Consider the following 12,254-nt stretch of genomic DNA (forward strand, 5'->3'; position numbering starts at 1 on the left):
CAGTGTGCACATAGCCTGTCTTCTATTGAGAGCCAGGTCTACCTACGGCGGCCTTTCTCAATAGCAAGGCTATGCTCACTGAGTCCGTACATGGTCACAGCTTTCCTTAAGTTTGCGTCAGTCACAGTGGTCAGGTATTCTGCCGCTGTGTTCTCTCTGTTCAGGTCCAAATAGCATTCTAGTTTGCTCTGTTTTTTTGTTAATTCTTTCCAATGTGTTAAGTAATTATCTTTTTGTTTTCTCATGATTTGGTTGGGTCTAATTGTGTTGCTGGCCTGGGGCACTGTGGGGTGTGTTTGTGTTTGTGAACAGAGCCCCAGGACCAGCTTGCTTAGGCAACTCTTCTGTAGGTGATGGCTTTGTTATGGAAGGTTTGGGAAGCGCTTCCTTTTAGATGGTTGTAGAATTTAACGGCTCTTTTCTGGATTTTGATCATTAACGGGTGTTCTACATTGTATACTGGGGATATTTTTGCAGAATTCTGCATGCAGTCTTTTTGGTGTTTGTACCATTTTGTGAATATTGTTTGGTGAGCGCACCCCAGACCTCACAACCATAAAGTGCAATGGGTTCTATAACTGATTCAAGCATTTTTTTAGCCAGATCCTAATTGGTATGTTGAATTTTATGTTCCTTTTGATGGTATAGAATGCCATTCTTGCCTTGTCTCTCAGATCGTTCACATCTTTGTGGAAGGTACATGGCGCTTAGGATTAGGCCAATGTATGTATTTGTTTTTGTGTGCCCTAGGGCAAAGGTGTGCCCTAGGGCCAATGTATGTATTTGTATGTATTTGTTTTTGTGTGCCCTAGGGCAAAGGTGTCTAGATGGAATTTGTGGTTGTGGTGAATGGACCTTTTTTGGAACACCTTCACAGGTCTTGCAGAATCTGTGCAGAATATCTAGTTGCTGCTGTAGGCCCTCCTTGGTGACAGAAGCACCAGATCATCAGCAACAGTAGACATTTGACTTCAGATTCTAGTTGGGTGAGGCCGGGTGCTGCATACTTTTCTAGTGCCCTCGCCAATTCGTTGATATATCTGTTGAAGAGGGTGGGGCTTAAGCTGCATCCCTGTCTCACCCCCACGGCCCTGTGGGAAGACATGTGTGTGTTTCTTTGCCTATTTTAACCTCACACTTGTTGTTTGTGTACATGGATTTTATAATGTAGTATGTTTTACCCCCAACACCCATTTCCATCAATTTGTATAGCAGACCCTCATGCCAAATTTAGTCAAAGGCTTTTTTGAAATCAAGAAAGCATGAGAAGACTTTGCCTTTGTTTTGGTTTGTTTGTTTGTCAATTAGGGTGCGCAGGGTGAATACGGGGTCTGTCGCACGATAATTTGGTAAAAAGCCAAGTCTGCTGTTAATGATAATGCAGAGGATTTACCCAAGGTTGCTGTTGACGCATATCCCACGGTAGTTATTGGGGTCAAATTTGTCTCTACTATCAGTCCTTGGTTCCAAATATTGGTGAAGATGCTAGAGCTAAGGATGATGTTAGAGTTTTAGTATAGCCAATTGAAATTTGTTGTCTGTATATTTGATCATTTCATTGAGGATACCATCAACACCACAGGCCTTTTTGGGTGGGAGAGATCTTTATTTTGTCCTGTATTTCATTCAAGGTAATTGGAGAATCCAGTGGGTTCTGATAGTCTTTAATAGTTGATTCAAAGATTTTGTACTTGATCATGTATATATTTTTGCTGTTTGTTCTTTTGTTATAGAGCCAATAAGATTGGAGAAGTGGTTTACCCAATCATCTCCATTTTGAATAGATAATTCTTTGTTTTCCAATTTTCCCAGAAGTGGTTAGTCTACGGATTCTTCAATTACATTGAGCTGATTTCTGACGTGCTGTTCCTTTTTCCATAGTGTATTTCGGTATTGTTTTAGTGATTCACCATAGTTCTCGAGGGAAGGTCTCTGGGTTGTCATGGCAACTCTCCCTGCACCCAACCAGTGCCTCAAATCCCAGTGTTCCTCTCCACCTCTGGTTTATTAGCTGTGAGCAGCACTTAATGAAGTGTGGGTCTGAGGCTAGGTGACATCTGTCAGGCCTGCTTTATGGACTTCCCTTTTGTTGCTTGAAGTGGTGCTGCTGGGTTTGATTAGTTGAATTGCCAACTTCCTGACACACACACACACACACGCGCTCGCGCACGCACGCACGGGTGGCATCTCTCTCTCTCTTAGGTTTGATTTTTAAAAAATAAAAAATTAATACCACAGCCATATGTATTAGCTTTAGCCTTAGTTTTAGAAGCAACCTGACTGTAACATTTACATTTTAGTCATTTAGCTAGCTATATTAGGTTCTTTTGAAGTTGTGGGAACATCTGTTTTTGTTTTCCTATTGCTTCTTGGAATGAAGCCTTGATGTATTTTTTTTACACCTTTTTTCTCCTCAATTTCATGATATCCAATTGGTAGCTAGTCTTGTCCCATCGCTGCAACTCCCATATGGACTCAGGAGAGGCGAAGGTCGAGAGCCATGCGTCCTCCGAAACACGACCCTGCCAAGCCTCACTGCTTCTTGACACACTGATCGCCTAACCCGGAAGCCAACCCACACCAATGTGTCGGAGGAAACGCCATACAACTGGGGGACCATGTCAGCGAGCATGCGGCCGTCCCGCCACAAGGAGTCGCTAGAGCGCGATGGGACAAGGGCATCCCGGCCGGCCAAACCCTCCCCTTACCAGGACGAGACTAGGCCAATTGTGCACTGCCTCATGGGTCTCCTGTTCGCGGTCAGTTGTATCAAACCCGGGTCTGTCGTGATGCAATGCCTTAGACCGCTGCGCCACTCGGGAGGCCTTGGAAGTGAGATCTTCACCTGTTCTGGGAACAATAATGTAGATTGCAAGGAGAGTTTAGGTTCTGAGAATGTTTTTTTAATGGTTCCCTGAAAGTAAATTTTGGGGTTTTAATGTTCTGAGATTGCAATGTTTTTCAATTCTTACAAAACTGTGCATTTTTGTAAATTCAAACAGACCCTATTTCAAAGGAAACAAGCATTCATTAAGATCACACTTAACAAGATAGAGGATAGAGTTTTGTTGATGCTGAGAACGGATGAATGTTTTTAAATGACATTCTTAGAAATACAGAAATTCACACAGAAGAACGTTGCTTCTTAACGTTCTCTGAATAATTGGAGAAAATTACTTTTAAATAGAACCTTAAGAAAACCTGTAGGAAACATTATGGGAAGGTTGTATGCAAAATAACCATAGGACAAACACACTCTTTAAAAAAAAAGAAGCTACATTTGGTTCTCAGAACGCTATGTGCTAGCTGGGTTCCAATCAGGAAGTGCAAACTGTAACCAGTGACACTGTCAGTTTTTTGTCTAACGAATGGCAACTTTCATGAGTAATTCTTCTTTCATCTCATTGTACGAGAGAGTTTGATGCTCCGTCTGCACAATTGAACCCAGACAGTGTAACCATAGTTCCCTTTTAACTGGGTGACGCCAGTCTCTCGCTCTTCCTCTTTCAAGGCCCTTTGTTTTTCTCATCCCCGCCACATGGCCGCTGCTCTGAAGTCACTCCAGTGTGACGACACAGGCTGTGTCCCAAATGGGACCCTGTTCCTTATATAGTGCACTACTTTTGACCCATCCCCATTTGGGATGCAGACACAGTCTTCTCCAACTCTCTCCCTGTCCCATTGTGTCCTTGTTTCCCAAAGACAATGCCAGAGAGATGGAGGGGGGGATATGGAAGTGAATGGAATTCCACACACACTGCACTGTGCACTCTAACCAAGGCCCCTATTTATTATTCATTGATTGCCATGTAAGGATCAGAAAAAGTGTGCGTGTGCACGTGGTCCGTGTGTATGTCCATCAGTGGTGTAAAGTACTTCAGTACAGATACCCCCAAAAAACCTACTTCAGTAGTACTTTAAAGTATCTGTACTTGACTATTTTTATAACTTTTATTTCACTTACATTCCTAAAGAAAATCATGTACTTTTTACTTCGTACATTTTCCCTGACACCCAAAAGTATTTTGGATGCTTAGCAGGACTGGAAAAGGGTCCAATTCACTCACATATCCCTGGTCATCCTGACTGCCTCTGATCTGGTGGAAGCAGACATGCTTCGTTTATAAATGATGCTGGAGTGTGCCCCTAGCTATCCGTACATTTTTTTATATTTAAATAACAGTTTGCTTTATATAAGGAATTTGATACTTAAGTATATTTTAAACCAAATACTTTTAGACTTTTACTCAAGTAGTATTTTACTGGTTGACTTTCACTGTAACTTGAGTCATTTTCTATTAAGGTATCGTTACTTTTACTCAAGTATTACAATTGGGTACTTTTTCCACCACTGATGTCCATACCCGAAGGACAGGCTGGCAGAGTGATTGTTAATATGCACACCGGCTTGGTGCTGGCAGAGTGATTGTTAATATGCACACTGGCTTGGTGCTGGCAGAGTGATTGTTAATATGCTTGGTGCTGGCAGAGTGATTGTTAATATGCACACTGGCTTGGTGCTGGCAGAGTGATTGTTAATATGCACACTGGCAGAGTGATTGTTAATATGCACACTGGCAGAGTGATTGTTAATATGCACACCGGCTTGGTGCTGGCAGAGTGATTGTTAATATGCACACCGGCTTGGTGCTGGCAGAGTGATTGTTAATATGCTTGGTGCTGGCAGAGTGATTGTTAATATGCACACTGGCTTGGTGCTGGCAGAGTGATTGTTAATATGCACACTGGCAGAGTGATTGTTAATATGCACACTGGCAGAGTGATTGTTAATATGCACACTGGCTTGGTGCTGGCAGAGTGATTGTTAATATGCACACTGGCAGAGTGATTGTTAATATGCACACTGGCAGAGTGATTGTTAATATGCACACTGGCAGAGTGATTGTTAATATGCACACTGGCAGAGTGATTGTTAATATGCACACCGGCTTGGTGCTGGCAGAGTGATTGTTAATATGCACACCGGCTTGGTGCTGGCAGAGTGATTGTTAATATGCTTGGTGCTGGCAGAGTGATTGTTAATATGCACACTGGCTTGGTGCTGGCAGAGTGATTGTTAATATGCACACTGGCAGAGTGATTGTTAATATGCACACTAGCTTGGTGCTGGCAGAGTGATTGTTAATATGCACACTGGCAGAGTGATTGTTAATATGCACACTGGCAGAGTGATTGTTAATATGCACACTGGCAGAGTGATTGTTAATATGCACACTGGCAGAGTGATTGTTAATATGCACACTGGCAGAGTGATTGTTAATATGCACACTGGCAGAGTGATTGTTAATATGCACACTGGCAGAGTGATTGTTAATATGCACACTGGCAGAGTGATTGTTAATATGCACACTGGCAGAGTGATTGTTAATATGCACACTGGCAGAGTGATTGTTAATATGCACACTGGCAGAGTGATTGTTAATATGCACACTGGCAGAGTGATTGTTAATATGCACACTGGCAGAGTGATTGTTAATATGCACACTGGCAGAGTGATTGTTAATATGCACACTGGCAGAGTGATTGTTAATATGCACACTGGCTTGGTGCTGCCATGTTCATCCCTTCTTTCTCTCCTCTTCTTCCAGCCCATGTGGAGAATGAGGAGCAGTACACCCAGGCTCTGGAGAAGTTTGGGGAGAACTGTGTCTACAGGGACGACCCTGACCTGGGTTCTGCCTTCCTCAAGTTCTCGGTCTTCACCAAGGAGCTCACCGCCCTCTTCAAAAACCTGGTGAGAGGAAAGACTGAGATGAACCCCGTTTTGTTCTATTATGCACCTTCAAACTAATTATTTGTTCTGAATGAGGAAAAGTCTACCAGCTTGAGGAATTTAGAATGAAATAAGTGTTTTGCGGCTGCTGGGAATCAAAGCCAGGAAATGAGCCATTCCATCTTCTGACTCCAACATGGCAACCTAGTTCCATACCTGGCAACCCACCTGGTCAGTTCTTGAGACGACACATATTAAATCAACAGTGAATCCGCTCTCTGTGTAATTTGACATTGTTCTTGTGGTGAGGCTAAAATCCTCTAGAATGACTCTGTCAGGTGTTTCTAATAAAGCTTGGGGGTTGTTTGAATCTATATTGGGATTCAAAGTGGGGTCTCTGTAAATTGGATCCAGCAGGTATTTGGTCTTCAAGTAGCACTTTGGACGTTGTGATGGAAAACTGATCTACCCCAAAGGCCTCCGATTCCCGATAACATTCTGACCCCAGAGTATACGCACACAATTAGAGCAGGATGGAAATCTCTCCATGTCCCTAGGGTAGGAATTCCACACGCACACACATGCCTTTTATTCCACAGCAGATCCAGTGCCTTCAGAAAGTACACTACTTAACCAGAAGTATGTGGACACCTGCTCATTGAACATCTCATTCCAAAATCATGGCCATTAATATGGAGTTGGTCCCCCCTTTTGCTGCTACAACAGCCTCCACTCTTCTGAGAAGACTTTCCACTGGATGTTGGAACATTGCTGCGGGGACTTGCTTCCATTCAGCCACAACCATTCGTGAGGTCAGGCAAGGTTGGGCGATTAGGCCTGGCTCGCAGTCGGCGTTCCAATTCATCCCAAAGTTGTTCGATGGGGTTGAGGTCAGGGCTCTGTGCAGGCCAGTCAAGTTCTTCCAAACCAATCTCGACAAACCATTTCTGTATGGACCTCGCTTTGTGCATGGGGGAATTGTCATGCTGAAACAGGAAAGGGCCTTCCCCAAATTGTTGCCACAAAGTTGGAAGCACAGAATCATCTAGAATGTTATTGTATGCTGTAGCGTTAAGATTTCCCTTCACTGGTACTAAGGGGCCTAGCCAGAACCATGGAAAAACAGCCCCTGACCATTATTCCTCCTCCACCAACCTTTACAGTTGGTACTACGCTTTGGGGCAGGTAGTGTTCTCCTGGCATCCGCCAAACACAGATTCGTCCGTCGGACTGCCAGATGGTGAAGTGTGATTCCTCACTCCAGAGAAAGCGTTTCCACTGTCCCATGGCAGCGAGCTTTACACCACTCCAGCCGACGCTTGTGTGCGGCTGCTTGGCCATGTAAACCCATTTCATGAAGCTCCCGACAAACCGTTTTTGTGCTGACGTTGATTCCAGAGGTAGTTTGGAATTCGATGAGTGTTGCTACCGAGGACTGAGTTTTACGCGCTTCAGCACTCGGGGACCCTTTGTGTGAGCTTGTGGTCTACCATTTCTTGGCTGAGCCGTTGTTGCTCCTAGACATTTCCACTTCACAAAAACAGCACTTACAGTTGACCGGAACAGCTCGAGCAGGTCAGACACTTGACAAACTGACATCCTATGACGGTGCCACGTTGAAACTCACGAAGTTCTTCAGTAAGGCCATTCTACTGCCAATGTTTGTCTATGGAGATTGCATGGCTGTGTGCTCAATTTTATACACCTGTCAGCAACGGGTGTGGCTGAAATAGCCGAATCCACTCATTTGAAGGGGGTCCACATAATTCTGTATTTATGATGTATTCACGCCCCTTGACCTTTTATACATTTTGCTGTCTTAAAGCCTGAATTTAAAATGGATTCAATTGTCATTTTTTGTCACTGGCCTAGACACAATACCCCATAATGTCAAAGTGGAATTATGTTTTTGAAATTGACAGATTCAGTAAACAATGAAATGCTGAAATGTTTTGAGTTAGTAAGTATGCAACCCATTTTGTTATGGCAAGCCTAAATAAGTTCAGGAGTAAATATGTGCTTAACAAGTCTCATAATAAGTTGCATAGACTCACTCTGTGTGCAATAATAGTGTTTTAACATGATTTTTGAATGACTGCCTCATCTCTGTACCCCACACACACAATTATCTGTAAGGTCCCTCAGTTTTCATACAAATTTCATACAAAGACCAGGGAGGTTTTCCGATGCCTCGTGAAGAAGGGCACCTATTGGTAGATGGGGTAAAGATTTTTTTTAAAGCAGACATTGAATATGTTATCAATTACATTTTCGATGGTGTATCAATACGTCCAGTCACTACAAGGATACAGGCGTCCTTCCTAACTCAGGAAACCGCGCTGGGATTTCACCATGAGGCCAATGGTGACTTCAAAACAGTTAGAGTTTGAATGGCTGTGATAGGAGAGAACTGTGGATGGATCAACAACATTGTAGTTACTCCACAATAGTAACCTAATTGATAGTGAAAAGAAGGAAGCCTGTACGGAATAAAAATATTCCAAAACATGCATCCTGTTTCCAACAAGGCACTAAAGTAATCCAGCACAAAATGTGACAAAGCAATTCACTTTTTGTCCTGAATACAAAGTGTTATGTTTGGGTCAAATACAACATATTACTAAGTACCACTCCATATTTTGAAGCATACTGGTGGCTGCATCATGTTATGGGTATACTTGTAATTGTTAAGGAATGGAGCTAAGCACAGTCAAAATCCTAAAGAAAAACCTGGTTCAGTCTGCTTTCGACTAGACACTGGGAGATGAATTCACCCTTCAGCAGGACAATAACCTAAAACACAAGGTCAAATCTACACTGACGTTGCTCAGGACATAGAATGTTCCTGAGTGGCGGAGTTACAGTTTTGACTTAAAAAATAAAATGTGTGTATATATATATATATGTATATATATATATATGTATATGTATATATATGTATATATGTATATGTATGTATATATGTATATGTATATATGTGTATATGTGTATATATGTGTATGTGTATGTATGTATGTATATGTGTATATATATATGTGTATGTATATATATGTGTATATGTGTATATATATGTGTATGTATATATATGTGTATATATATGTGTATATATATGTGTATATGTGTATATGTGTATGTATGTGTATGTATGTATGTATGTATGTGTATATGTGTATATGTGTATATGTATATGTATATGTGTATATGTGTATATGTGTATATGTATATGTGTATGTGTATATGTGTATATGTGTATATGTGTATATGTGTATATATATATTTACCTAGGCAAGTCCGTTAAGAACACGTTCTTCTTTTCAATGACAAACTACCCCGGCCAAACCCAGATGATGCTGGGCAATTTGTGCCGCCCTAGGAGACTCACAATCACGGCCGGATGTGATACAGCCTAGATTCGAACCAGGGACTGTAGTGACGCCTACTTCCACTGAGATGCGGTGCCTTAGACCGCTGCGCCACTCGAGAGCACCTTAAATCTACTTGAAAATCTATGTCAGGGGGTGCAGCAACTATATATTAGGAAGGTGTTCCTAAAGTTTGGTGTAGTCAGTGTACGCGGCTATGTTTTTCAGACAGACCACTAGAAGGTCAATCATGGTGAAAACAGTTTTGACCTACTGAGAGAACCTAGGATTTCACCGAATTGTCAGGAGTTTCATGATTTTTATTTCTGGAAGTAGATTATCACTTTAAGACACACGGTTGTAGAGTACACAGTTTCTTTACAAAGACACCGAAAGAGAGAGAGACACACACACACACACACACACACACACACACACACACACACACACACACACACACACACACACACACACACACACACACACACACACACACACACACACACACAGCTAAGGTGAGTGTGTTTAAACAGCACGCATAATCTGTGGTTGTCACTGTTCACCCATGCTCACGTTGAACCCCTCTGACCTAGGCCCTCTCCACTCTGTCCATTTCAGTTCCAGAACATGAACAACATCATCACCTTCCCCCTGGACAGCCTGCTGAAAGGAGACCTGAAAGGAGTCAAAGGGGTGAGGAACACTATCCTGCATGGCTTTCTGTTACACTGTGTTGGTTATTACAGGCAGAGATTAAAGTAAAGATGTGTAAAAGCTCTTCCATTACCCTACTACACTGTTGTAATTACTAGGTACTGTACATGTTTTGTAGCTGCTGGAGAACAGATAAGGTGTGTGAGATGATGATTTGTGTGTGTGTGTGTGTTGGGGGTGGAAACTATAAATGGCGCAACCCTCTTGCACTAGACGTCACCGTAACTACACTCCGTCACACATTTAAAGTCCGAGACCTGCCCACATATTCTACTAGCTCCAGGAGAAACCAGTCAGCCAGTGTGGGATGGTGCAGAGAGCCTACTGCAGGAATGCAATCAGAATCTCGTTTATATCAATGGGAGGCCGGCCCCAGACAGCCCAGTCTGCCAGGCCTCTAATCCAATCAGCACTCATTACGGTCTTCTCTGATCTCTCTCTTTCTTTCTCTCTCTCTCTCTCTCTCTCTCTCTCTCTCTCTCTCTCTCTTTCTCTCTCTCTCTCTCTGAGAGACTGGCTATCCCATGGCTGCTCACTCTAGCCTCTTAAAATCTCCAAGGACTCTTGCTTTCTTTTTTTTTCTTCTCTTCCATGCCCCCTACCTCTCACCTTTGTAACTGTTGGCATCCACAGGCTACATCAGCCCAAACGAGTAGGCTTGTGCACAGAGTAGGGCTGACCCCAATTAGTCGACGGGTCTATTGTTTGGTCGTTAGGCTGTTGGTCGATCAAGATTGTTTTAGTCGATTAGTGACATATGTATGTAATAATTTGCGCCCATCTCAATGAACTAATCCAAAGCCAATTCAGGCTTGATCCGAAAATGTGGTCGGAGGCTCCATTTGGAGGGTGTGACGCAATTGCAGAGCCTTCGAAGGCACGCAGAGGACAAATCGAGCTCCGTTCCACATCACAATGCGGAGGGCTCTGTATAGCTCCACATTGACATGATTGGTTGACGGTAGGTGGGGGGCGGTACATCCTGTGTAAACACAAACTCACTTCCTTGACGACAGCACTGCTTCTGCGAAGCGCACAAAGTAATGAATGGCCTGCCTTCTGCTGAGGCCATATCACCGGAAACACATGTCAGATTGACCGTGCCCCGAGATGCACAATGCACTTTCAGAATGCTCTCTTTCCCATCAATGTATGCACATTCCTTGCTTCTTAACTTCATTGTGTGAATTGTTTGCGTTTTGATTGTTAGTGTCTATCAATTCCCCATTACATATCTCAGCAGTACTACATTTACCTGTTCATTCCTATAATTTGTAATCTACAATGTTAGTTACTTTTGGTTAAGGTCATTTATTTGAATGCATTCAATATTATTCTTCCAGATGTCACTGTCAGAGTGGACACATTGTTAGCAGAGCGCACAGCCTATGCGACACTAGTGAGAAACAAGTTTTGTTTGTTTTTCATTCCATTTACGAGTTTTGTCAATTTAGTCATTTTTATCTTTTGATTAGAGCGCTCCTGTCAATGTTGAGTAATGGCGCGCACGCATAGAAGTAGGCCTATTGGCTACCTGGCCTGCGCGCAAATGTATTCATTTGGGGCGGCAGGTAACCTAGTGGTTAGAGCGTTGGACTTGTAAACCTGAAAGGTTGCAAGATCAAACCCCGAACTGACAAAAGTTCCTCATTGTATTTTGAAAAATCTTTCCAGCTTTCTACCTTTCAATAACCACTTGGCGTGAATGGCAAAAATGTCACGCTCTGATCCAGTGGAAACCTGATTACTTCTTATCAGTGCTTGACTTGGACTGAAATAGATTCCGGGACTCATTTTGGGTGCTGGTACTTTTTATATTTAGGTGCAGGAGCTCCACAATACTTTTGCTCTAATATCCTATAAGAGGAACAGAAGCTCAAGCAGTAGAACATTAGAGGTGCCGGTCCTCTGCTCTGGTGAGCGCCTGCCCAGGTCAAGAACGGTCTCTTATCCACGTCCGCTTACTGGCACAGGAAACTCTGAGGGCCCAGAATGTTTTATACAGTGCTGAAAGTTCCTTAGTGCAAGCTTCAGGTCTGTCCCAAGTTAATAGCTGGTACAATGTTTCAAGTTTGTTGCAGACAGGCCATGTGTAGCCAATGTGATTTATAGAATATTTATTTTTATCCGGAAATGTTCTACCTGCAGGCTGCAATGTTTTTATTGGTTGGTTTTATGTAGACTATGTTTACATAGCAATGGCAATAGAAGTTAGTTTTTAGCTTTGTCATTTTCATTTAGATTTGGATAGAATTTTGATGAAACGAGTGTAATGGCAGAATCTGCGAAAGCCAGCAGGAGCAAGAGGAGAGTAGTTGGTTCAGTTTTTTCTTCTGGTTAGCCAGACCTCTCGCCCTCTTAAGGCATTTGTCTTATTTCATCAAACTGTAAGCTTAAAGCATCAGACAAGCTCAATGCATATAGTTGATTTTATTCCAACCATA

General features: G+C 42.7%; 1 protein-coding gene across 9 annotated transcripts in view; it reads left to right on the plus strand.

The window, feature by feature from the left end:
* The window catches only part of asap2a (ArfGAP with SH3 domain, ankyrin repeat and PH domain 2a), a 99,142-nt gene that overhangs the window by 41,644 nt on the left and 45,244 nt on the right, over positions 1-12,254 (plus strand). For all 9 annotated transcript variants that reach the window (XM_046366511.1, XM_046366516.1, XM_046366510.1 and 6 more), the window contains exons 3-4: positions 5,610-5,755; positions 9,715-9,789. In XM_046366511.1, coding sequence (XP_046222467.1) covers positions 5,610-5,755; positions 9,715-9,789 — 221 coding nt within the window. The remainder of the gene's footprint in view (positions 1-5,609; positions 5,756-9,714; positions 9,790-12,254) is intronic.

Source organism: Oncorhynchus gorbuscha, linkage group LG10, assembly GCF_021184085.1.
Source record: "Oncorhynchus gorbuscha isolate QuinsamMale2020 ecotype Even-year linkage group LG10, OgorEven_v1.0, whole genome shotgun sequence".
NCBI lineage: Eukaryota > Metazoa > Chordata > Actinopteri > Salmoniformes > Salmonidae > Oncorhynchus > Oncorhynchus gorbuscha.